The 27,429-nt window shown below is 45.7% G+C and overlaps 1 protein-coding gene across 1 annotated transcript; it reads left to right on the forward strand.

The window, feature by feature from the left end:
- Positions 1 to 6,249: 6,249 nt before the first annotated feature.
- On the forward strand, positions 6,250 to 22,445 carry LOC136144813 (carbonic anhydrase 2). Its single transcript, XM_065902698.1, has 7 exons — positions 6,250 to 6,414; positions 7,627 to 7,824; positions 15,791 to 15,909; positions 16,334 to 16,426; positions 17,682 to 17,744; positions 20,184 to 20,339; positions 21,674 to 22,445. The coding sequence occupies exons 1-7, from the start codon at positions 6,381 to 6,383 to the stop codon at positions 21,791 to 21,793; spliced, it is 783 nt and encodes a 260-aa protein (XP_065758770.1). The 5' UTR covers positions 6,250 to 6,380; the 3' UTR covers positions 21,794 to 22,445.
- Positions 22,446 to 27,429: the final 4,984 nt, after the last annotated feature.

Here is a 27,429-nt window from a genome sequence, read left to right on the forward strand (position 1 = left end):
CGTCTGTGCTAAGTTGCTTCAGTCATGTCTGACTCTTTGAGACCCCATGGACTGTAGCCCACCAGGCTCCTCTGTCCTTGGGATTCTCCAGCAAGAATCCTGGAGTGCATTGCCGTGTCCTCCTCTAGATCTTCCAGACTCAGGGATCGAACCCGCAGCTCCTGCGGCTCCTGCGTTGCAGGCAGATTCTTTACCGCTGAGCCACTGGGGAAACCCTTGATAAGAGTAGCACCTCATGCATAATCTGAATGCACTGTTACTGTAACACGGTGAGGCTGCACAGCGGAGGGCTAAATACCCACACCCTTCTGGGACAACCAGGGGCAGACTGAGCTACATCGCTGCCTCAGGGCTACGTAAAGTCCTCAGAATCGTGCTTGCAGCATTATCAGATTTCCAAAACTGTGTTTTGTTTGTTTTTGTTTTTTCTGTAAGAGAAGGAACTCCAAAAGTATTCCTTAACTAAATGTGGGCTTTTTCATCCAAGATAGAGAAACAGAAGAACCAATTCATGATTTTACAATGGGAAGTCCTGTAATAACAATTAAACCATTTATTCAATAAAGAAAATGTTCCAGAACCATAGTATGCTGTCTTCCAGAGGTCAGTTTTCATCATAATGCTTCAGAAGCAGAATTTCTCACTAATTTACAAATAAAATAAGTAAAGTTCAGAAGGATCCCGAAGCTCACTCAGGGTGATGGTGACACGGCACCTGAGTGGCGGAGCCAGAGTCTGGACCCAGGTCCATTTTCTCACGAGGTTTACCCCACTGCACGGGTCTACGCCTCTCTGCCGCACTAAGGAGAATCTTAAAGGAACCGCTAACAACACCAGGCGTCATGCTAGCTTACATGCCTATATCGCACGAATTAGCTCATCTAACACTCCCACAACCCTAGGTACTCTTAATACATTCTGGACGTAGAAACAGACTTGAGGAGGTGGAATATATAAATCATCCAAGGCGGAGTAGAGGGTAAAGTTTGGATTTACCTTTGAGTAGCCTTTCAGGGCTTCCCTGACAGCTCAGTGGGTAAAGAATCCACCTGCCGTGCAGGAGACCTGGGTTCGATCCCTGGGATAGAAAGATCCCCTGGAGAAGGGAAAGGCTACCCACTCCAGGATTCTGGCCTGGAGAATTCCATGGGCTGTATAGTCCATGGGGTCACTGAGAGTCAGACACGACTGAGTGACTTTCACTTTCACAGTCTTTGAATAGAAGTGAGTTTGGATTTGGAAAACTCAATTCAAATCAGGAGACCTGGGCTCTTGGCCACTTCTCCTACCCCCTTGCGGAAGAATGTCAAGAGACCCAAAGACCAAGGGGAAGGCCAGAGCCAGGACTAAAATGGGTCAATCACGGGTCAGGAAAAGGAGCTTAAAGCTTTTTGTGAAAAGTCACTGTCAGATGGTCCCAGGCAAGGAAGTGAGGGATGTGAGGGATCCGTCAGTACGTTCTGGGAACCTCTATCAGTTTCCTCATCCATAAAAAATAACCACACGAGATGATCTTGGAACTCCCGCTGGTTCTGAAGAGCATCACTGCAGTTTGCACCGTTCCCTTTTCCAGCCTCCAGGCGGCTTCCCAGTGCCGCTGCATAAAGTCTCTCCCGGGCGCGGGCGGCTAGCACTGCACAGGAGGCTGCCCCTGCCTGCCCCGGCTCCCCTCCTGGTCTCTCTTCCTCGGTCACAATGCTCTCATCCCAAGCGCCTCTGCTCTGGAAATGTCCTTGATCAGGGCCTTTATACTTACTTTTCCTTTGCCTGGAATGTCCTTCCCTGGACCTTTCTTCAGAGGATTCTGAAATGCCACGGCCTTCAGAAGGTCTTCATAACTAACCACAGTGCCCGTGGTAACATCCACCGCCTTATTCTTCTCTACTTCACTGGAAATCCGTGTCCCTTGTTGCTTATTCATTTACCGTATTCTCCGCCCATCTGTCCCCAGGTAAGCTCCAGGAGAGCAGGATCCTGCCCATCTGGCTCATGGCTGCGGCCCCTGAGTCTGGCACATTACAGTCCTTGATAGGTGTGTTGAATGAATGAGTGGACAGGTGACTGCAGCTTTGACAGCCCACATAGTACCTAAAAATAATAAGCACATAGCAGGAGTTCAAAAAACATATAACAGTAGTAATGAAGCTAGGATTTATCAAGCTCTAAACATTGGCACCATGCTAAATCTTTTTTTTACAAATTAGTCCCCTTAAACATTAGTCCTTGCCACAACTCCAGAACGTGGATAATATTATTTCAGCTTTTCAAATGAGGAAATCGAATCTTTGAAAGACCAAGCAATTGGCCCAAGGTCAGAGTGTTAGTCAATTAGCCCAGTTTCAAAACCAAGTGCAATTTCAGCACAGTGTTATTTGTTACTGGCTTCTGTGAAGAAAGCCTGCCATTGCCTCCATTTGGACTAGTGACTTCATCATTTCAAAGTGCATTACTTGGATGGTTACTACTACTTGTGTCCTGGAGCTCACGCCAGATAAGAGTGATAGATACCTAGGACTCAAAGTCGAATAATGTGATACAGCTCTCAGTTTCAGATGGCTCAGTTATATAAAAACAAATATGCAATTGTGCTAAAATGGACTTCTCTGTGACCCAAACACTTCTCGCCACCCCTATAAAAAATCCATGCTGCTGGAGCCTCATTCTTCTTAATTGTTCCCCTGAACCTTGCCCAGGTATTTAATTTTGCATTTGTTATATTATAGTCTAACAATGTAGCAATGTCTGGGATGAACTGAGAGCCTTTATGTAGCAGGTGATTTATATACAGTCCCTAATTAAGTCCTTATAACAAGCCTGAGATTGGTGTCATTATTCCTACTTTACAAATGAGCAGCCAGAAACTTATTGAGGTGGTGGATTATAACCTGCTGATCATAATACAGTGTCAGATTAGAATGTGGTATGGAAAATACTAGGATAGATGGATATGTGTGCAAAGACCTATGGGAGCCCCAAGAATGGAATGGTTCTTAGCCTCCATAGATACTTACTTGAAAACTAATTGTAACAAACAAGAGACTAGTTAACTGTTTATTATCTTATTAGTTTTGTAGTTAGATGTCTAATAAACTATGTATATTTCACTTTGTAAAATATATTACCAATGTATTTACTGGAGGGAGAAATTCTTTACCATTTTATTTTATATTTTTAGGAAGATTAATATGTTAGAAACCTTTCTATTATGATAATTGGAGCACAGACTTCAAGATTTTTGTATTATAATTTCCTGATATATAGCCTGCCATTTTTTCCTTCTAGGGCAGAAAAAAAGTACCTTTCTTCAGGTACTGTAACAGTTTCTTTATTTAGAATTATTCTTAAATGAACAGGTCTTCCTGTCCAGTAGAAACACGAGTGTAGGATAACTAATATTTTTGACATTTAAAAATCCAATCTTAGAGTAGTCTTTTGAACATAACTGAATCATGACTGCCTGCTAAGAGTGCCTCAGTAAAATAAAGTTCCATTCTGAATCCTGAATGCATCTATGTGAAGGCACAAAGCCATCTCTATCATTTAAAAAAAAAATGGACAGAAAAAAGTTCTAAGACAATCAATGTAATAACAAATAAGTTAATAAAAAAATGTCAATCTCTACTGAATATCCAAAGATGAAATATCTTCTGCCTGCAGTGAGTATGCGAAGTTCTCTCCAAGCTCAGCTCTGCGGGGAGGGCCTGCTCCACTAAAAAGAAGTTCATTTTCCAGAAGTGAGAGAGGAAGGGGGAAACTCACTTGAATAACGAGAATCTATGTCCTGAACTGCAGTTTGGTGGTGTTTGAAGTTTCAGAAATATTTAATAATCAAAATGTGCTTCTGTTACTTCCATGTAAGTAAAGCCACAGTCTAGTTTCACAGAAAATAAGAGACAAGGATTTCAGCAGGTCTGAAAACCTAGCTACCTTCACAGAACCTTTAGAACCCACTTTACATTCATAGACTTCCTATTCAGCTCTTAACACTTACCAACAATACATCCCCAGGGCCCAGTGAAGAATCTCATAGCAACTGCAAGGCCTTCTTCTTTTCAATTAAGTAAATATTTGAAAATTATGCAAAGAATCAAAATTATTTTACTGGACTCCACAATATGTAGCTACAGAGTCACAAATAAGAGGTTCTTTGCAACTACAAATTACATTTTGTGATGGTGTGTGTGCGTGTGTGCTCAGTTGTGTCTGACTCTTTGTGACCCGATGGACTGTAGCCACCGGCTCCTCTGTCCATGGGATTCTCTGGGCAAGAATACCAGGGTGGGTTGCCAGGCCTCCTCCAGGGGATCTTCCCAACCCAGGGACTGAACCCGCATCTCTTGCATCTCCTGCACTGGCAGGCAGATTCTTTAGCACTGTGCCCCGTGGGAAGAAGTATGATGGCATTAGGAACCAAAACCCCTCATTGCCTAAGAATTCATGGTGACAGCAACCAAGACTGCAGCACAAAGAGGTTCACACGCTCCTGGGACCTTAGGACAATAACAAGGACATCTAACTGTGAACCGTATCTGTTTGTGTGGAGCTGACTGAAATAAAGAGAAAATAATGATTTTTGAGATCAATATTGCAAAAGTTTGCACTAATATTATAATTTATCTCTTTATTTATCTGTATGATGCTGATAGGATTGTGTATAACTGTGTCTAGCTGCCTCATTGTTACCTCTAATACTATGCTCTCAAAGATCACAGCGATCCACAGGACAGAAAATCCTTCTCCTCTTTTTGTGGCAAAGTCCCCTGAGGGAAATGAATTCTGCCCCCACCAGAAAACAGTCCTGACTTCCACATTAGGTACTAGGAAACAGAGTTTCGGGCCCACGGTACTTTTAGAAAATGTTTTCTTTTAAAACCAGAAGAAGAAAATGAACATTTATGTCAAAAAATGTTTAAAATACATAATGTTAAAATATCAATCTTTATGTCAATATAGCAACAAATTCATGTGTGTGTATGGGTGCCCTTGTATGTGTGTATGTGTTTATGAAGAAGGGATCCATAAAGGCAAACTGCCTAAGGCCCAGAAAAGGCCCAAAACCTTATGGCTATAACGTTGCCTTGCCTCAAAAAATATCCTCTTAAATTTCTTTGAATTGATTCTTAGGTATGCCTGATGCCAAGTTTTCTTTGGCAACCAAGTTCTGAGTTTTCACCTTTTTGCAAGTTCTCATCTTTTTGCAAGAAATTCTTTCACCCAATTCCTGTTAGAAGAGTGATTCTTTAGAAGTCTTGATTGCTTTCAATCAGTATTTACTCGCCTAGGTAATCTCTCACCCCAAGTTAATTTTTTAAAAAGAAAGGAGGTAGGAAGAGATGTCAGGGTAGCCATATGGTACCTTGTCAGTTCGCAAGGAAATGGCTCTCTCTCATGCATGCGCCCTAAAGGAGATCAGTCCTGGGTGTTCATTGGAAGGACTGATGTTAAAGCTGAAGCTCCAATACTTTGGCCACCTCATGCGAAGAGCTGACTCATTGGAAAAGACCCTGATGCTGGGAAAGATTGAGGGCAGGAGAAGGGGACGACAGAGGATGAGATGGCTGAGTGGCATCACTGACTCGATGGACGTGAGTTGGAGTAAACTCCGAGAGTTGGTGATGGACAGGGAGGCCTGGCGTGCTGCGGTCTTTGGGGTCGCAGAGAGTCGGACGCGACTGAGGGACTGATGGAGAAGCACGCTCGCCTCGGTGCGGACTTCGTACTGGAGACCGCCCTCCTCCTCGGTGCGCGCACGGCCGTCCGGCAGGGGGCGCGCGGCGCCCGGCCCTCCGCGCCCCTCCAGGACCGCGGCCCCGTCCGCCCCAAGGTCACGCTCCCCGCCCCGCCTGCGGGCGCAGGGCCCGGACCCCGCGCGGCGAGCCCCCGGGGGCTGGGGGCCGCGGCGCGGGCAGGGCCTATGGGGCGGGGCGGCAGGGCGCGGGGGCCGGGGGTTCGCTCACAAAGGGGGGCGCGGGCGGAGAGGCGCCGGGGCCCGAGCGGTCCGCGCCCCGCGGGGGGACGGGGCGCGCGCAGACGCTCCGCAGCCCAGTCCGCGCGGGGAGCGTGGAACCTCGCGGGCGCCCCGGGCCCGCGCCGAGGGGAGCCGGGCGGCCCGAGCGGAGCCCCGGAGCCTGGCGCAGCGCCCGGCCGGCAGGGCGCTCTCCCCGCCCCCGGAGCCTCGCCCGCCCGGCCCGCCCCGAGCGCGCGGAGCGCACCTCCGCCCGCGCCCTCCTCCCCGCTCCGCCCGGGGCCGCCCGGGGCCCCCAGCCCGGGGCCGCCCCCACGCGCGAAGGTGGCGGGCGCCTATAAGAGCCGGCGACGGCGCGGCCCGCGGACACACGGCGCAGACACCGGAGCAGCAATCCCCGGACCCCGGCACGACCATGTCCCATCACTGGGGATACGGCCCGCACAACGGTGAGTGCGGGGCCCCCGGGCGCGTCCCCCGGCTCGGGGCCCCCCGGGCGCGTCCCTGGCGCGGGGCCCCAGGCCGCTGTCGAGGAAGCCCTGCGCCCCGCGCCAGGCCGGGGAGGGGGGCGCGCATCGCCGTGGGACCCGCGCGCAGCCCCTCTCGGGTCGATCACCACCGTGTCCCGACCCAAGAGGACGCTAGGAAGGGGTGCAGCGAAACACTTTGGTCGTTGATCGCAGAGAAATTAGGAGACCCCCTCCCCGCCCCCCTTCATCCCCTTCCCCCCCAACCCCCCGCACTTCATCCTCAGCACCACCTGTGGCTAAGATTCTCAGCACGAACTGTTCCAGGCGTTTTCTTGGGTTGGTGGTTTGAATCGTTTGCGCTGACGTCTGAGTTTTCCTGATTTCTTGACTTCTGAGGTCAGGAGGTCCCCAGGAAACCGGCATTTTCGGGGCCACAGGTCTGGGTTCCCCCAGGCCAGCGGACGTCCGAGCAAGATGTGTCTGGCGCACCTCTGTCTTGCGGGGTCTGGGGCTTCTCGGGTGATGGGGATCCAGACCCTTGAAGGCGAGGGGGCTGGCGGGGCGGTGACTCAGCCCTTGCCCCTGGCAGGACTGAGGAAAGAATCGCCCTCTGCGGGAGTGTCTTTAGGAAGCTTGCCCATTCAAATCCTAATCACAAACCCAGGGTCAGCGGCTCAGTTTCAGAAAAGAAACATAAAAATAGCTAATATGTGTATGACGCTCCCTGCTTGTTCTAAAAGCGTTTCATGGATTGATGTTAGTTCTCACACCAACCTGTATAAGCCGGATGCTATTGGTTCCCCTTCATACAGAGGGAAAAACCAAGGCACAGATCAATGTTTTCCCAAAGGTTGCTTGCTAAATCGCTTCAGTGGTGTCCGACTCTTTGTGACCCCACGGACTGTAGCCCACCAGGCTCCTCTGTCCATGGGATTCTCCAGGCAAGAGTACTGGAGTGGGTTGCCGAGCCCTTTTCCAGAGGATCTTCCTGACCCAGGGATCGAACTGGCGTCCCTTGCATCTGCCTGCATTGGCAGGCGGGTTCTTTACCACTAAGCCCGCCTTGTATCCAGCGGGGAAGTGGTAGCGCAGGAATTGGAGCCAAGCAGGTCCAAGAATCGTTGCCCTTCCCCGGAGTTGGGGTGTGCCCTTCCCGCATTGTGGGGTTCACACGTCTCTGCTCATCCCCAGGCCCCGAACACTGGCATAAGGACTTCCCCGTGGCCAACGGCGAGCGCCAGTCACCGGTAGACGTCGACACCACGGCCGTCGTTCCTGATGCTGCTCTGAAGCCTCTGTCCCTTCTCTATGGGCAAGCAACTTCGCGGAGAATGCTCAACAACGGCCACTCTTTCAACGTGGAGTTTGATGACTCCCAGGACAAAGCAGGTCAGTGTTGACAAAATAGCTTGTGTGTCCCTAGCAGCTCTTGTCCCAGCTTAACAGGCGCAGGATCCCCTTAATGCCACACTCTGATCATCTTCGTTCTACTTCAGCCTCTGAGAAGCAGGCTAATTTCTTTGAAGTGGCAGGGGCTGTTTCTCCCTGTGGATTCCCGGTTTCTGTGTAGGGCCCTGAATAGCTGTGCTATGCCTGAGAAAAGTCACAAAAAGGCAGGGCCCCTTGGCGTAGAGGTCAGCAATGAGGAGACGTGCAGAAACTGGACTTTTTAGAACTGGTCTTCAAGGTAGCACCAGAAGAGTGTTGAAAACCTGCTGCTTTAAAATCCCGAAATTCTCGGAAACATTGTGTGTGTGAATATTTTCTCAGCCTTGGGCCAGTGTGGTAAAGGTGGCTGTGTATCTCGGTATCCACCCAGAAGTTCATTCCATAAATGATGTTTTAGAGTTGGTGGACATACCTGGTCCCTTGCTGACAAAACCAATTACCGTAATTTATTTGTAGCAGTGCTGTTTATAGAACGCTCTTTGACTGCTGCTGCTTTTTATTTTTTTCTCGCTTAGAAGTAGGAGAGCAATCCCCTTCGGACACAGGAGCAGCCTTCTTTGCCCACTGGTTGATTTCCAGGCCAGGGTCCTGTTTTCCCGAGTGCTTTCCTCTGAAGGGCACTCAGTAAATGGTGCTACAGACACGTTATGTGTGGAGCATTGCAGAAAAGGAGAAGAGACAGACCCAACATTCAGTAACACTGTCAAATGTTCGCGTAATGACCTGCAGTGCTAATATATGAATGTAATTATAATCATCAGAGTCGAGTTGCCTTGCCTTTTTCGGTAGCTATCCAATGTATTCAGTACAGTTTTGAAAAATTCTTCTTCCTTCGTCCTCTCCTGGGAATGATAGTAACTTAGCCTCTCTAAGTTTTTGTTTTCTTAACTGTAAAATTGGAGTATCTGTTACAGCGGAAGGATTAAATGGGACAGATGTATAAAGCCCAGTGCCTGGCACCTGAGCTTCCTCCGTAAATGGCCATTGCTCTTGGCTCTTCACACCACTTGGCTGCCTGTGTTAGGCAAGCGCTGTTGCTGTTGCATCTCTGATGAAAACTTCTGTTTTTGTTGTTTTTTTTAACATGGTAGCAAGCAAATAGGATTTATTAAAGAGAAAGTAGCATTTTGAAATTGCTTTAAAAGTACTTCTTATCACTTAATGATATTTTAAAATCTTATAACCCTTCTGTATTTTTCCAAACATGCCAGTTATTATGTTAAGCTATGGACTGATTTTACATATGACACTATCACATAGTAATACGTTTTACCATAAATATGTCAAGTTCTGATGGATTTCTCCATGAACAGTAACTGATGAGAGCTACCCACCTTTTCTAACTCCTCCTCTTGGTGAATAACACACACATTACTGAAGCAACTGGCTGTGTTTGATTGTGAAACAGTTGAAAACCAAGTGGTTCAGCTGGAGGCTCAAGTTCATGTCTTCAGAGACAGATGTATTGTTCACTTAGTTTTTATAAAAGAAAAGAAAAATCTCACTAGCGCCACCTTTATGTAAGGCAAGCCAGGCGCCCGGAGGTCAGGATGGAGCCTGGTCCCTCACTCGCCTCCCCTGAGCCCATGCTGAGGATGCCTGAAGTAGGAAGACAAGAGGATAGATGGTGGCAGTCACTTTGGTGGGTGCAACACGGAGGTGTTCCAAGGAAACGTGGAAAGCAGGGTTGGAGTTGGCCTGAGCAAGTCAGAAAAGACTCTTAAGGGTGAATAGGTTTGTGCTTCAAGGAGGAGGCTTGAAGGATTTCAGCGTCTTGGAGGAGACTCCCAGCAAAAGGAAGCAGGAAAAAGGAGGACTTGAGAGAGCCAGGCAGCAGGCACAGTAAAAACAAGAGGAATGAATGCTCGAGAGGCTTGTCCTCCTCCACAGGTGAAAGAATCCTTTGTAATTTCGCCCGCTACCTCTGCTGCATTTGCAGGTGTTTTGATTAAACAAGGAAGCATTTTTATCTAGAATATGAATATATTAAATGTTGATATTAGGGGGAAACACATCTACAAGATAGAAAAAATAAAACCAAACATAGCATGCAGAGAAATACCCTTTGAACTTTTTTTTTTAAGATCCTAGACTCTCAAGTTAGAACACACACAGTGGAGGTACTCTAGTCAAACTCACTTAAAATAAACATGAAGAAACGGAATGCTCAAGAGTTTAGGTTACCTGCTTGTCGTCTCCTTCCTCGTTTGTTGGAATGAGGCTAAATGGCAACCACTTAAAAATGGAAATTGAATAAGAATCTTTAAATGACGGCTATAGTTAATGTTTAGTGTGTTCATACCCATGCCATACTTTTAAAAACTGATATACTTCTCTAAGTCTAAAAATAATTTTTCATTTTGGTCATTCAGTTTTTTAAAATCTGTAGTCTATCATCGCTTTTTATTAGGAATTATTTTCACTGAGTTAATATTTTAAGATATCCTTTATTTTCTGAGTTTAAATACTTCAGTTCATTGACTCCCCTCCCCCACAACCCAGTGAAATGTCAGTCTTCAAGTACTTTTCATAGGCTCAGATTTTCGGATATATCCTAAATGCTCTTACACCCAAACTTAAATACTTGGGTATAAGGAACTGAACTGGTAGAATTTATTGTTATGTTTAAGCTTTCGAGAATTCTTTTTAAATATAGAGTTAATAGGCTTTAACTCGGAACTAGGGTTAAAGCTCTCATCAATCTTCTAAGTGCCTTTAAAAAGAAACCACCTGAAATTAATGGAAAAATGTTAATCCTGCTAGGTTTTTTAAATTATTAAAAAGTAACTCCCCCTGTTTGAGATCTTTTATTACATTCTTTATCTGGGAAGAAAAGAATAGTAGTCAAATTATTAACTCCTGCTAACTTATTAACTTTACTAGTGAGTTTAAAACGCTCTTGCTTTATTGCAAAGTTAGAGGCAAATATTGAAAACCAGTGCTGGAATTATTGGGCCAACCCATGGACAGTTGTTGTGAGCAGAACCCTAAGCTTCTGTAAGATAGACTAAAGCATTCTAGACCCCGTATTTAATTGTGTTCATGTCAAAGGGTTACTTTTTTTTTTTTAAACCAGAAGCTGTCAAATAATTGCCATAGACCTGAAACTAAGACCTGCGGCCCCTCAGTCTTCATCGTGGGTATGTTAGTGAAAGTGACAGCTAAGCGTCTCACTACTGAGAAAGAAATGGAGTGTGGGCATCTTTCCCTCAGATCTGTCTCTCCTGACACTTGCTTTTTTAACCTTAATAGGTAGCCCTAGAATTGCTGACCACTGCCAAAAAACCAAAACAGATTAAGCTTCAGATTCTTCATAGAAGTGATTGTTTACCGACTAGAAATGTGTTTTTTAGTAGACTATTTACTTCATTAATAGGAATCCCTTAAATTTTAGTTTTAAACTAAGGATTATTGGGAATAGCTTATTTATGTTTTGAATTTGAGAGAGATTATTGACATTCACTAAGGTCTGGAGTTCATTTGGATGCATCTTATATCGTGTGTATGCATGTTAGTAGCTCAGTCCTGCCTGACACTTTGTGACCCCATGGACTGTGGCCCTCCAGGCTCCCCGGTGCATGGGATTCTCCAGGGAAGAATACTGGAGCAGGTTGCCATTTCCTTCTCCAGGGGATCTTCCCAACCCAGGGATTGAACCCAGGTCTCCCGCATCCCAGGCAGATTCTTTACCAGCTGAGCCACCAGGGAAGCCCTCACATCTTATATTAAGTAATATTAAAGTGATCAAGAAAGGAAAAAATGTTAATGTTACATTTCCAGGTTTTACTTTGCATTAGTAGCTTATTTATTTCAATATTACTAAAATGAATCTTTCACAAGGAACATAATTTACATAAGTAATATGTATAAGAGGATTGATGATAATATTACATTTAATGCTTCTGTTGTGTTTTATATATAGTATGTATAACTGATGGAAGATCATGAAAGTTAAAATCTTCCTTGATTTTGAGGTTTGGATTTAAATGAAGTTTGGAGGAGTCTTGAACAGAACATTGGGTCTCGGAGTAGAAAACCCCATTCATGCATCTCCATTGCTTGTGGAACACATTTCTGTGGTACAACAGATGATGGACTCTGCACACAAAAATGGCTGCATTTTTCCAGAGGAAAAAAATGCAGTCATCAATTTCTGCTGTTCTTTAAAATTATTTTTTTCATTAGAAAAAGGAGTTTTTCAAGTGGAGTAGTTTAGAAAATGGCATGGAGGAATCAAATTAAGTAAAAGAGTAAGCAGACCCAGAATGTTGGCGTGAGTTCCCTGTCTTGAATCTCGTCTTTCCTATTTCTCAAGTAAAAAGATGCACGCTACCTTTATGAGTGCGTGTCGCTCAGTCGTGTCTGAGTCTTTGTGACCCCGTAGACCGTATGGATTTGGAAATGACATTCCTTCCCCCGGAGAAGGAAGTGACAACCCACTCCAGCATCCTTGCCTGGAGAATCTCCCAGACAGAGGAGCCTGGCAGGCTACAGTCCACGGGGTCACAAAGAGTCGGACCTGACTGAGCGACTAACGCACGAACACCTTTCCTGATTACAGTAGGGGCTTCCCAGGCAGTGCTAGTGGTAAGGAATCCACCTGCCAAGGCAGGAGACTCAGGAGACACCGGTTTGATCCCTGGATGGGGAAGATCCCCTGGAGGAGGAGATGACGAGCCATCCCAGTGTTCTTGCCTGGAGAATCCCATCGACGGGAGCCTGGCAGGCTACGGTCCCTGGGGTCGCAGAGCTGGACACGACTGAGCGACTGAGTATGCACTAGTTACAGTGGACTCAGCTCCATAGTAACATGGTTTTATTTTAGCAAAAGCTCAAACAGGTTTCTGGTAATAGTAGATTAGTCCTGAAAGTGTTTAATCATTGAACACTGAGGCATTTCTTTTTTTTTTTAATAGTATTAGAAAACCTTATTTAATGAAAGCTCATATTACTCTTGCCTAATCCTAAATCTTTATAAACTTTATAAACATGTATTTTCTTTTAAGGGTATATATAATTATGAATTATATTTTTATCTTGGAAAAAGTCTATTTGGGGGTATAAAGATAATTCTTTAATTCTTTCCTTATTGTCAGATTAAAGAAAAGCACGTCTACAGTAAGTTTTTTAGTTTTAAGAGATGTGATTTTATTTGAATACATCCAAATTCATGTTTCTTAATAGATCAGTAATATAACACCATTGATAATTTATTCTCTTTTTAAAAAAAAAAAAAGAAAGAAAGCTTCTTTTCTTCTGGCCAATTGTAAGGCAGAGCTGTCAGCCAGAGGTTGCATCAGGAGCCACAGAAGGGCGCAGCCGCCTGGATATCTTCCAGCCAGCTTTATCTTTTCTTTGAATAGACGAACAAGTGCTGCTACCAATTAAGCATATTTAGGTGAATTTGTCCAAACAAACTTTGTCATGAAGACCTTGTCCCTTGGTTTTACAAAGCTGAAGTTCTCTTGGGCTCATTACTCTGCAGAATTATAAGCCAAAACTAATAAAATTCACTTACAGCAAAAGGGGCTCTATTTCCAGTTCTAGAGAAATAAAGCTGAAGTAGTGGAACTACCTATTTTTAAAGGCTCTTAAATGTGTCAGTTTGTTGTTCAGTCGCTAAATCGTGTCCGACTGTTTCTGAGCCCGTGGGCTGCAGCACGCCAGGCTCCGCTGTCCTTTACCATCTCCCAGACTTTGCTCAAATTCATGTCCATTGACTCAGTGATGATATCTAACCCTCTCATCCTCTGCTGCCCTCTGCGTCTGCCTTAGATCTTTCGCAGCATCAGGGTCTTTTCCAATGAGTCGGCTCTTCGCATCAGGTGGCCAAAATACTGAAGTTTCAGCTTCAGCATCAGTCCTTCCAATGACTATTCAGGATTGATTTCCTTTAGGACTGACGTATTTTATCTTGAAATCTAAGGGACTCTCAAGAGTCTTCTCCAAACCACAATTCAAAAGCATCAATTTTTCAACACTTAAGCCTTCTTTATGGTCCACCTCTTACATCCATACATGACTACTGGAAAAACAATAACTTTGACTGTAGACCTTTGTCAGCAAAGTGATGTCTCTACTTTTTAATATACTGTCTAGGTTTGTCATTGCTTATAAATATATGTCATTAATATATCAGTTAAATCCCATTAATACATGTAAATTAAGTAAAAGCTTTTTGGAGGGCATGGGGGAAGCAGTGATTTATTACTATTTTAATCCACCCTTAAGACACAACTTGTTAATTATCTACAGATAAGCTGCTGTCTAAGAATGTGATTTCTAGTATGAATTTAAGTGTAATAAGGTTACATTAATACCAGAATCATGGGATAGTTATTAAAGTTAGAATTTTAAGAAAGCACTGTGCACTGCATCTCACAATGATCGATCTGTGATGATCAATCAATTCTTAGTGAATAAATAATTGAAGGTATCCATTTTACAGATAAGCCAGTTTAGGTCAGAGTCTAAATAGAACATTTTAATTATAAAGCTAAATAGTAGCAGTGACAATCCAAACTGGCTTTCTGAGGGCTCAGACGGTAAGGAATCCGCCTGCAATGCAGGAGACCTGGGTTCCATCCCTAGGTTGGGAAGATCCCCTGGAGGAGGGCATGGCAACCCACTCCAGTATTCTTGCCTGGACACTCCCATGAACAGAGGAGCCTGAAGGGTTACGGTTCATGGAGTCATAAAGAGTTGGACATAAATGAGGGACAAGCACACAATTCAAATTCTAAAGAGTTGGGGAAACTTGTAGAGAAGAATCAATTTTAAGATCAAGGGAATGCTTCAGTTCAGTTTAGTCGCTCAGTCGTGTCCGACTCTTTGCGACCCCATGAATCGCAGCACACCAGGCCTCCCTGTCCATCACAAACTCCCGGAGTTTACTCAAACCCATGTCCATGGAGTCGGTGATGCCATCCAGCCATCTCATCCTCTGTCATCCCCTTCTCCTCCTGCCCCCAATCCCTCCCAGCATCAGGGTCTTTTCCAATGAGTCAACTCTTCACATGAGGTGGCCAAAGTATTGGAGGTTCAGCTTCAGCATCAGTCCTTCCAATGAACACCCAGGACTGATCTCCTTTAGGATGGACTGGTTGGGTCTCCTTGCAGTCCAAAGCACGCTCAAGTCTTCTACAACACCACAGTTCAAAAGCATCCATTCTTCGGTGCTCAGCTTTCTTCACAGTCCAACTCTCACACCCATACATGACCACTGGAAAAACGACAGCCTTGACTAGACAGACCTTTGTTGGCATGCTTCTAGGTTCACAAATCCTACTGAGGACGGGCATCAGAGGTTGGCGATGCGGGCTGAAGGCCACTCCCTGGGCCGAGGCAGGGCGGAGGTTCCTGAGTTCGCAGGTGTGAGACAGCCCAGCGTTGGCAGGCCGCTGCCCACGCCTCCTCACTTATTCACAGAGGAACTCATAGTCCCCTGAAAAGCTTCTCTGTCTGAAACCTGAACCTCTGACTCCAAAGCAAACCTGGAAGGAAAGTGTCCTGTGCTCAGAAAACAGATGGAAAAGCACCCATCCTTTCATTCATTACGAGTAAAGGAGACAACAACAACAAGAGTTGAAATGATTCCATTCAGCTCTGCACACCAAGCCCGGGTCTAGATTTAATTTTCACAGAGTCAAGATGTTGCTTCAGGCATACAGGTAGTACTGTAAAAGAAGACTGAAGAGTGTGATGTTCAGGAGTGTGTGTGTTCCACGTGCGTGTGGATGAGTGTGTGTGTACCAGTGAGTGCATGCCACCAGGTCCTCTGTCCATGGAATTCTCCAGGCAAAGTTACCGCGTCTCTTATGTCTCCTGCCTTGGCAGTTGGGTTCTTTACCACTAGCGCCACCTGGCAAGCCCACATAAATATTATATATATATTTTTTAATTTTAGTGCTGAAAGACGGACCTCTTACTGGCACTTACAGATTAGTTCAGTTTCACTTTCACTGGGGTTCGTCTGATGACCAAGGTTCTGAGCATACTGTGGATAAGAAGAAATATGCTGCAGAGGTAAGATACACTTTTTGTTTTCTTTCAAAAGCTTAATTTGTAAATTCACCTCAAACCATTTTCTTCACAAAGGCTCTTCCTATTTGCTTCTTTTAACCTTTATTTGTGATGTTACGGTTAATGCCACAAAGCTTTCTCTAAGACCTCCTAAGAACACCATTTTCGTAAAAGTGAATTCAACTGGGAGGATCGAGTTTTAATGTAAAATCTAGAAATAAACATTCCTCAAAGGTATGCAAGGCTTTGTCTTAGAGTTGTTGAAGGAATCACTTGCCAAGTAGTGGACAAGTAGAGTTAAAATACAAGTTTAGATTTATAATTACCCACATTTTCACTTTCTTTCATGGGCTCTAGCTGTGAAGATAACTGCAGGCTTTTATCACGTTTAATCGTTTGCTATGTGTGGTTGTGTCTCCTGCTTCAGCTACACTTGGTTCACTGGAACACCAAGTACGGGGACTTTGGAACAGCAGCGAAGCAGCCTGATGGACTGGCTGTTGTGGGTGTTTTTTTGAAGGTTAGTTGATGGCCCAATTCCTTTTCCCCCCCTGTTTCCAAAAAAGGTGAGCTGGACAGAACATTCATAACAAATAGGACATTCTACAAAAAGCCTAGGAAATGCCTTTAGCTATGAAGTATTTGGGGACTTATTTTCCTGCATATCTGCTAATCGCAGTGGAGATAGAGACAAAAAGACAATTCCAGAGGTATTTCTTAGGTACTGTTTGGATGTAAATGTGAAGGATGTTTACACATGAAATGTGAAATGAGAAAAAGCAATACTTGGAATGAATACTGGTACTTTTTTTTTTTTTTTCATTCAGCCTAAGTAGTGCTACTCCATGATGGAGAATGCTAAATTAAGAGCAGGTTTTGGAGGAGTGAAGGACAGTGACTCCGTGTTGCAGAATCCAGGCAGCAAGAGTGGGACATACCGATTGAGCTGCCCCCTGGGTAGTTGCAGACCCAGTGGAGAAAGGTCTGGGCTGCAGATTCATGGTTCTGGAAATCCTGTATCAAGGTGATAGCGGCACACACAGGTGACAAGTGAAGTGAAAGTGGCTCAGTCGTGTCCGCGGAATTCTCCAGGGGATCTTCCCAACCCAGGGATCGAACCCAGGTCTCCCGCATTGCGGGCAGATTCTTTGCTAGCTGAGCCACAAGGGAAGCCCAAGAATACTGGAGTCGGCAGCCTTTCCCTTCTCCAGGGGATCTTCCCAACCCAGGAATCGCATGGGGTCTCCTGCATTGCAGGCGGATTCTTTTACCAGCTGAGCCTCCACGAATGTCTATGAAATCATGCAAGGAAAACCTGACGAGGGGGCAGCACTGCTCAGCAAGCAGCCCTGAGAAGCTGCAGTCTGGGAGGAAAGACCCTGATTAAAGGATCAACAGGGAGTACAGGAGTCAAGGCAGATTTGGGAGGCTGGAGGGCAGAAGGAAAGGTCAAAAGACGGGGCATTTTGCAAAGGAGGGAAGACAATAGTGCAAAATTCTGCATGAAGCTTAAAGCAAGCATTTGAACAGTGCTGTTAACCTTGGCAGTTGGAGGTCACTGGTGACATTTGAGCAGGCGATTTCAGGTGAACCGCAGAGCTGGAAGCAGGTTGTCAGTGAAAACAGGGCCATCAGACTAAGACTGACGGGTGGCGTGTAGCTAGTGGTGGTTTTTGCTTCACCATTTGGAGAAATTATACCTTAGAGGCGCCCTAATCAAAAAACGGTGTAGTGCCAACTGTATATACTGTCTTATCCTTTGTGTCTTTCTCTAGGTTGGTGATGCTAACCCAGCTCTCCAGAAAGTCCTTGACGCGCTGGATTCTATTAAAACAAAGGTACAGTTGAATTTTTTGACACCTGCACAGGGTACCTATTTTCCATACCCCACTCACTTTTTAAAATTCTTTTGCTCAAGCTGAATAGTCTCAGGTTGATAGGTGGTTCTTCACTCCTCCAAAACCTGCTCTTAATTTAGCATTCTCCATCATGGAGTAGCACTACCTAGCTTAAGATTAGATTTACCTTAATAAAGGTAAAATGTTGCTCATATGTTTATTCAACTTATCTTTATCCCACAGTTGATCCTAATGCTTGTATAATTTTCAGACTTGTATTTATTTACTCTTGCTTCATTTGAACATCCATATGCAAGAATCAGAGAACTCCATGATTGCAAAGAGGCTGAAAGATCACCTGATCCAATTATTCACTCTTCATAAGGCAGATATTTGTTGAGTACTTACTATACGCTGGTCACTTTGTTAGTCTAGGAAATGCAATGGAGACATGATGAATAAGGTCCTGCTTTGTGACCTCTTTGAATTCATGTTTAAATCTATGTGCTGTGGTCATGGAGCATCTGCTTATAAACACTGCTTTCAGCAGCAGCAACCTGGCTTTTTCAAACTCATCCTCAGATTAAAGCAGCAAGTCTTCTGAAAGGCTTGCCTGTTACCCTGAGCTTGACTCCCTTGATTCGTATATAAACCTGATCCTCCAACACTAATTCAGAAGGGTATATGCACCCCCCATGTTCACCGCGCCTTTATTTACAATAGCCAAGACAGAAAGAGGCTAAGCACCCAGTAACAAGTGCATGGGTAAGGAAAATGGGGGGGTAGATACACATAGATGGGGCTTCCCAGGTGGCTCAGTGGGTAAAGAATCCACCTGCCAAAGCAGGAGACGTGGGTTTGATCCCTGAGTCAGGACAATCCCACGGAGGAGGGCATGGCAACCCACTCCAGTATTCTTGCCGGGAGAATCAATCCCATGGACAGAGGAGCCTGGTGGGCTGCAGTCCATGCGCTTGCAAAAGAGTCAGATAGGACTGAAGTGACTAAGTGCAAGATATAGACAGACAGATAAAACGGACTCAGCTGTCCAGGAGAATGAAATCATGCCATTTGTGACGGCATGGATGGACCTTGAGAGCATTAGGCTAAGTGAGATAAGTCGGATAAAGAAAAGCAAATACCAGATGAACTAGTGGAACCTAAACAAATAAGCAAACAAAACAAACACAAAGCCAGCTCACAAATACAGGGGATCGATGGTGGTTGCCAGAAGCAGGAGTGGGGGCCAAAAACAGGTGAAAGGGGCCAAAAGGTACAGACTTCCAGTTATAAAATAAAGACGTTTTGGGATTGACTTATACATAAAGTAAGTGAGAAGGCAATGGCAACCCACTCCAGTTCTCTTGCCTGGAGAAGCCCATGAACCGAGGAGCCTGGTGGGCTGCAGTCCATGGGGTCACGAAGAGTCAGACACGACTGAGTGACTTCACTTTCACTTTTCACTTTCACGCATTGGAGAAGGAAATCGCAGCCCACTCCGGTGTTCTTGCCTGGAGAATCCTAGGGACAGGGGAGCCGTCTATGGGGTCGCACAGAGTCGGACACGACTGAAGCGACTTAGCAGCATCACAGTGACTATAGTTAATAACACCTTATTGCCTCTTTGAAAGTTGCTAAGAGTAGATTTAAAAGTTCTTATCACAAGAAAATTCTGTAACTGTTTCTGTTGAGAGATGTTCACTAGCCTTATTACGATCATTTGATAATACGTTCAAATATTGAATCATTACATTGTATTCCTGAAACTAATATATGTCAACTATACATTAAAAAAAACAACAACTGCATCTTCCTTGTATTTGATCCCGTTTTCTCTCAGCCTTCCACCCACGCCCAAGCTAATCATCTTTGTCCCCTTTGACTAGTCTTACCTGACAGCTGTCTTCTTGCAGCAACCTGTCACTCTTCGGACAACTCTTGCCTGTTGCTTCTGTTTCTCTAAAGTGTGGTGTCCAGAGCTCAGTGCAGTTCTTCAGTTCTGGTCGAACCATCAAACAGCACAGCAAGACAGTTACCTCCTCATCGAGGACACTGTCTACACATTCTGTTCCTATTCCCTAAAATCGCAGCATTTTGGTGGCAGCAATTTCACTTTAGATACCGGCTAAGATTAGTTAATGACTTAATGGAAAAGATAAGGGATTGTTTGAGAGGACAGATGGGCAAATGGACAGGTCAAATTGCTAGTCAGGTTCTCTTGCTCACATCTGCTAACCTGAGTTTCCATGTCAAATATCTCCTGTTAATTTCTTTTATTCTGTTTTCTGGTGAATATGGAACTTCTCTTTAAAAAAAAAAAGGAAGGTTTTTGACTCTCCAAGCTGAATTTTTCTGCGTCCCCTTCTCCTACGCTCCCCCCACCCCACCCACTCTGATCACATGGTGTGTTTTAACCTGGGTCTTCGCCTTGTGTTCCAGGGTAAGAGTGCCGACTTCCCTAACTTCGATCCTTCCAGCCTCCTTCCTAACGCCTTGGACTACTGGACCTACCCCGGCTCACTGACCACCCCTCCTCTCCTCGAAAGCGTGACCTGGGTCGTGCTCAAAGAACCCATCTGCGTTAGCAGTCAGCAGGTCCGTTTGCTCAAGTTGGGGGGAGCACTTAGTCCAGGCGGAAGGACTGGACCTTTGGAAGCAGACAGATCTGGGCTCTAACCCTCCTGCTGCTTCTGGTGCCGGCAGTAGTGCGTAGCAGATGTAATAGCACTCAACAAGTACTTGTTGTTATTAACGATAAGCTTGGGTAATTTTTCTTTTCACTGTGAAGTTGGGTAACACTGATTACCTAAGAAAAGTGTCTGTCACCCAGTACATGCTTTTTTGTACATTAGGAGGAATCTGAAGGCTGGAACAAAGGGATTTTATATTCAAGGCTGCATAGCTATGGGTGATCATTTCCAGCCGACGGCTCACTCACCTAAGATCTGACTGTAGTTTATTTATATCAGAATACATTCTGGATTCTCACAGTTGAGAGTCATCCGTTGGATAAAAAGCATCTCTTAAAAGCCACTCCAAGTTGCTTTAGCAGCTTAGACCAGACACGCGTTTCCTATAGACCATAGATTGTGCGTTCAGCAGGGACAGTGGTTGTGTGTTACAGTCGTTGACTTACATGGAAATTGACTTCCTCGGAAATTGACTTCCTCGGAGCTGACCAAGGGAATTTTGTTTGGCAAAGAGATCTGGGTCAAGGCTGTTGATTCACGGGCAGCTGCCTTACCTCCCAAACCACCATTCTTCGTTTAGATCAAGTCATGCTTAGTGAAAGGGAAGTGACTCTTTCAGAAACAGCCTCAGAGAAGGAGGAACCTGGCGGAGGGCTGCCTGGGCCACGTCACTCTGCTGGGAACTCACACGAACTTAAAAGGAAATCAGAACTACCCAGAGATGAGGGTTGGAAATCCTAGCCTGGGCAGATTTAATCCTGTGCTTCTGTAAATTTAAGCAGAGATGTCAGCCATCATTCCACCCTGGAGCCTGCAAACCTGGGGTCACTTTTTCTATTTGTACCGATGCTGATGTGTGTCTCCCTGGGGCAGAAAACAAAACCTTAATTTGGATCTAGAATTGTTATTATTACTTTACATCACCGAAATATTTTATAGGTTTTTGATGTTTGATTATGTAATTAAAAGAGGAAAAAGCAAGCTCATTGAAAATTTCCTTCAGATAACAGCAAGATGTTGTAATTTATTCTGTAGAAATTAATTTGTTGTATGAAAGTATATATATGTAATCTGTATGTGATGACATATCTGTTGAGGATCAAGTTAAATTTTGAACATTGCCACGTGAGACTGTGAACACTGGGGAATGTATTTCAGGATTTAACACAAGCACGATAATTGAATGCTCTAGTGAAACTTGTATTTTTGACGTTTTTCATCTTTAATTTTGTCTTTTAGATGTCGAAATTCCGTACTCTTAACTTCAACGCAGAGGGCGAGCCTGAACTTCCGATGGTGGACAACTGGCGTCCGGCTCAGCCCCTGAAAAACAGAAAAGTCAGAAGTTTCCCCAGATAAGGCAGCCCCGGAGCAGCGTCCAGGGGAGAGTCTTTGGGCCTCCCCTCAGCTTAGCACAAGTCCACCTTGGTGAACTGGGCCCTCGCTTCTTTGCGTCTGGTTTTCTAGACCCTTCATCTCTCACCTGATGTGCTTACTATTAAAATGTGAAAACCCAGACCAGTTGTCATGATTGACAGATTTGCTGTGACTGGTGCTTTGCTTATGATAGTAGCCTTTCTGTGACAGAGAATATAAGAACCTTGATTTTGCTCACAGAATGTGGGGTAATGAGCACTCACAGTGGTTCACTAAAGTGCTATTTTGAAAATATAAGAAGGCAGGATGATTGAGTGCAAGTCTACATACAGGGATAAATTGAACTGTGTGATATAAATCAGGTAAAATAGTCTTGATCCTATGTAATGTGAATCAGATAAATGTTTGTGATTCCAAGATGGTATAATAAAGAAAAACTTTAAATTCTTAAATATATTTGTAGCAATGGTATCTTAATTACACTATGATTTAGTGACTTTTGAACTATAGAGATATAAATGAATTATCTATAAAAATTGTTATAGCTGTGATACAGAGTATATTTCCATTCAAATAATATAACTTAATAAATATTGTATTTTAGATACATTCTCTAATAAAATCTGGAATTCTGTCTTGGATTATTTTATTTTACGCTGGGCAGTGGGTAAAGATGAAGGAGCAGATGTACACTTTTTAAATTCATATTAATTCACTGTAAATAATAAGCCATCATAATTGGCTTACTCATAACCAAGAGTCTCCACAGAAGGAAACACCCTGAAGGTTATCTGTATTTGCCATGTACTCTTGTGAGCTTTCTGAGCACTGGCTCATGTGATCTCCATGAGGGTAGATCCTGAAAAAGGAGAGGAAGTTGTTACTAGAATAGCAGGAGGGGGGAGGGGAGACTTCCCAAATCAACATATGCTCCTGAGAAATGCAGAAAATTAAAATAAAATAAAAATCCGTCTTATTCAAAAGAGAAATCCCAGTGGTCCCCAGAAGTGGCAGAGTCATCTGAGTCTTCGGAAGGTGATCATACCTGTTCCGGGTGGGAAGCAGGGTGAACGGATGAAACGCCTATCTCCTGCTCCCCTGACTGTCTTGAATTTCCCTCCATGCCCAGACCCTGGGATGTTTGGCTAATGAGTTATTCTGGGAAGCCAAGTTTAACACATGACTCAGGTTCCACTCTTTGAGGGAAAAAAACAAAAACAAAAAAACCCCACAACTCTTTGTTACCAGAGATAGAAAAGTCACTAACTCACTCACCTGCTTTGCTAAAGAACTGAGCTGAGTTTTCTGTAAAAGAAAGATCACAGACTTTTGAGTTTGGTGGTCTGTTGTGAATCCCAGCTCTTCTCAAGCTCTATGATCCTGGTGTAAAAGGAGGATAACACCCAGGATATTCATATTATATGAGGTAATGTCTGGTGTATAAGAGGTGGTGGAAAATAATACATTATAAGCTCATGTGTGTGTGACTGAATCTGTTAGTTTCCTGGAACAAGGCATCTCTAATTTGTTGTCTATTGCTTTGGGTAGGGGACCCACAGGCAAACCTTAAACAGAATTGCATATGAACTAAAAGTAAATCTACTCCAGGTGAACTGCAGAGGGCCTCTTCTAAATATGAAAAATTTAATGTGTATATTTTTACATAATGGTTTTCAGTTATATGCTGAAGCAGAACCTTGTCAACACTGAGTTCTATATATAGGTGAGTTATGATATTCTTGAGGCATAATAAATGATCTCTAAACTTTGTAAACAAAAGTATTTTATACCACTCAAAGCCAGAAATACATGTAATCAGGAGATACTATTTTCTTGATTTTTTTTTTTTGGAAGACTTGCACAAATATTCTAATTTATGCCAGTGCTTTTCAGATGTTTCATCAAAATATTCCTTTAAAGCAGAGAAGAATGGGAGGGGGGATCGGGATGGGGAATACGTGTAACTCTATGGCTGATTCATGTCAATGTATGTCAAAACCCACTGAAATGTTGTGAAGTAATTGGCCTCCAACTAATAAAAAAAATTAAAAAAAAAAAAAAAAGAAATGGAGACCCACCCAGGGGTCAAAATAAATAAATAAAGCAGAGAAGAAATTCCTTAGGCACAGTTCAGAGCAGATCATTACTTCTTTAGAGTTTCATGTTTTACAAAATTTATTCAAAATGTCCATCCTACTGTGTATTATAGCCATGTTCATTTTTAATATAAAATGTTACAACTGGCTTATTGCAGTTAATAAAATTGGCACTGGGGTATTGTTTATCCTGCAACTTATCGTCACTTCTGGTTATCAGGTGTACCTGCTGGGACCTGGGTAGCCCCAGTTTGAGAAGCACTGATAAAAGTCATGTTGAGAGGCAGGAAAGAATCATTTAAAGCTAAATACTGAGGACTTAGATTATATTTATTTCTCTAAGGACAGCTGTTAGTTTTAAATGGCTCATTACTTTAACAGATATCATAATTGGTGCTAGTATGTTTACATTTTTAAGCTATATTTGAATTTCTCCTTTGCATCTCACAAATAGGATTCTAACTCAATTATTCACACTCAATTAGAAGGGAGGTAACACAAATGATACTCTTGTAGGCAGAACAGTGGCCCTCCGAAGATGCCTGCATGCTGAAACTGTGGATGTTACCTTACGTGGTAAAAGAGACCACAAGTTTAGTTACATCAAGGGTCGTGAAAGGAGGAATTATCCTGAGTCATCTTCACGGGCCCATTGCAGTCACTGGGGTTCTGCTAGGAGGGAGACAGGAAGGTCGGGGAGCAGGGGCTGGGACCCCGGAGAGGAGGATCGGCCCTCAGGCCGGGAGCGGGCGGCCTCCAGACTCGGGCAGAGGAGGGCGCTTCTCCGGAGCCTCCAGAAAGAACCAGCCCAGCCGACACCCGATCTTCGCCCTGTAACACCCACTTTGGACTCCCGGCCTCTGGAAAGGTCAAATAATAGCCCTGCGTGTTAAGCCACTGAGTTTGTGGGGGAGATTTGTTACAGGAGCAACGAGAACGTTATACAGACGCAGGAATTACGCGACCCTGCGTGTGAAAATAAAGGGGACAGCTGCTTCCCCTGCCCGGCCTGCGAGCCCGGGGGGAAGCGTGCCTCAGCCCGGACTGTCCTCCTCCGCAGCCCGAACTGAAACCTTGCCGCTCGTGGGTGCCAGGCTCAGATCAGGTCCTGACACTGAGCTCAGTCTGCCCCTCAGAAGGGCGGGTGGTTCTGGGGCTCCGGACGCCGAGGACCCCCTGCGATCGGCGCTGCGGTCAGCACGCCTCGGCCTCCCTCCCCGCCTCGGGAGCCCCGGAGGGCCGCTTGCATTCACCGCTGAGAGCTGTGTGCGCGGCTGGGGCTTGGCAAACGTGAGTGGGATGGAGCTGGTCAGGGAGGGCCTTGCAGAGGAGTGAACTTTGTCCTCCATCTGAAGCCCGCAGCGTGGCTGGGTGTCGGAAGGACCCCTGCGGAGGGATGTGGGCTCTGCCCTTCGTGTGCAAAGAAGACGCAGCTCTTTATTGACTGAGGCTCACCTCCCCTCCCCCGGCCCACCCTCATCTACAATCCTCCCCAGGAGTGGTGGCAGGGCGGCTGAAAACTCGAGCTTGCCCCTGAAGAGCATCTCTGTATCCTGGTTGAAGCAATGGATTTTTGCAAGGCTTCCTGTCTCTAGCTCCACACCAGCCCACGCAGAGGTCGCGCCTGGTGACCGGCGCCGGCCTGGCTCTGTAAGAGGTGCCCAGGCCCCGGCCTGCGTGGAGGGGCTCGCTCGGGCCGGCCCCGGCCTCGCTCCGTGTCCGCGGGAGCCTGTCGCATCGGGTCCTGGGAGGCGTCCACAGCTGACTGATCCCCGCCGCCGCCCGGTGGCAAAGCCCCGTTGTCCCCGACAGCCCTGGGGCGCCCGGGTGGATGCAGGCGGACTTCCCGGTGCCCCGGGGCCGGGAATCTTCCCGCCCCTGCGGGGCACACGGGTTGGACCCCCGGTCTTGGAGGAGCCCACGTGCCGCGGGGCAGCTGAGCCGGGAGCCGCGCCTCCTGGAGGCTGTGCGCCTAGAGTGGGTGCCGAGCAAACGGAGACCCCGCGGCCGCAAGTAAACCAGCGAATGAATGAAAGGACGCGGCTTATAAGGGAAGCCCCTTTCGCAGGGGAAGAACCGCAGGATCGGCCCTCTGACTCTGGTCCTTGCTTTCCCCTCCTCACCCAGATTTGACCCTGCAGGAAGGTGGGGGAGATGAAGGCGTGGGTAGCTGACCTCTTTTCTAACTTTCCCTCCCCTCCTCCTCTTTCTGCTGGCCAGAAGGATAGGCCAGCCCTCCTTCCTGGACGACAGGAGGACTTCCTGTCTTACGCTCTGTTTTCTTCTGGAACCGACATTCACCAGGACCCTTCCCCAGAGTCCTAGTAGCAGATAAAATAAACATGAAGAAAGTTGGTTTCATAGAGGAAGGTCCATTGGAAAGTATTTCCAAATTTCTACCCACATTGCCCCTAGCAATATGTTGTTACTGCAGACTTCAAGAGATTCCTTTAGCCCACTTGGTAAAAATCGACAAGATATTTAACCTGTGTTTCTCCCCCTTTCCTCTCCATTCTCTCTCAGCCCTGGACCCCTACTTTCACTGTGAGATAAACAGTGCTTAAATATGTCAACAAAGGTGGCAGCGTTTCTTCTCATCTAGAATTTCTAACAAGCTGTTTGATGGCATGAGATGAGAGAATGCTGAAGGCTCTGATGCTGAAAGGCTCACATTCCACGAAGAGAATCACACAACTTACGTTACATGCGTGACACCCTGAGGTCTGAGGGTCCGTCGTGGGAGTGGGGGTGGGGGGGGTGGGGAGGAAATCGCATCACGAGGAGGCCTGATGGAGTTACATTCTGCAGAGGAGCATGGTGGCTTCACTATTGAGGACATGCTTCCCCGGTGGCTCAGCTGGTAAAGAGTCTGCCTGCAATGCAGGAGACCCGGGTTCGCTCCCTGGGTCAGGAAGATCCCCTGGAGGAGGGCATGGCAACCCGCTCCAGTATCTTTGCCTGAGGAATCCCATGGACAGAGGAGCCTGGCAGGCTATAGTCCATGGGGTCACCAAGAGTCAGACACGACTGAGCGAATAACGTCCAACACACTTACAAGGAACGACGCCTGGAAGGAGACAGAAGACGCCCCCAGCCGTCAGCCGACAGGGTCCTGCAGCCTCACTGGAGAGACAGCCCAGCACACCCCCTGCCTCTGCACACGGGCCCCCACGGGAGCTGCGGCTGCCAGCCTCTGCCACCCAAGTCGCCAGCCCCGGGCGCCTGAAGGTCTTGGCCACACACCTTTGGGCTTTGGACATTTCCGGGGTTTTTAGAGACAGTGTCGCTCTGGACCTCCTCTTAGAAGAATGAGCCTGGCTTCCTTGCCTGAGGCCAGCACGCCCTCCCAGAGCAGGCCTCTCCAGCCCTTGGTCACTAGTCTTTCTCTCCATCCACTCACTCCACCTGAGTTTCTATTTTGTAAAAGTTTTCAAGTCTGCAAAAGCTTTCAGCTCTTTGTTGTCTGAAACTTATTCTCAAAAAGTTCTGGCAGGAGGAATGATGCCTTCCAGCTCTGAGACC

Source organism: Muntiacus reevesi, chromosome 12, assembly GCF_963930625.1.
Source record: "Muntiacus reevesi chromosome 12, mMunRee1.1, whole genome shotgun sequence".
Lineage (NCBI taxonomy): Eukaryota > Metazoa > Chordata > Mammalia > Artiodactyla > Cervidae > Muntiacus > Muntiacus reevesi.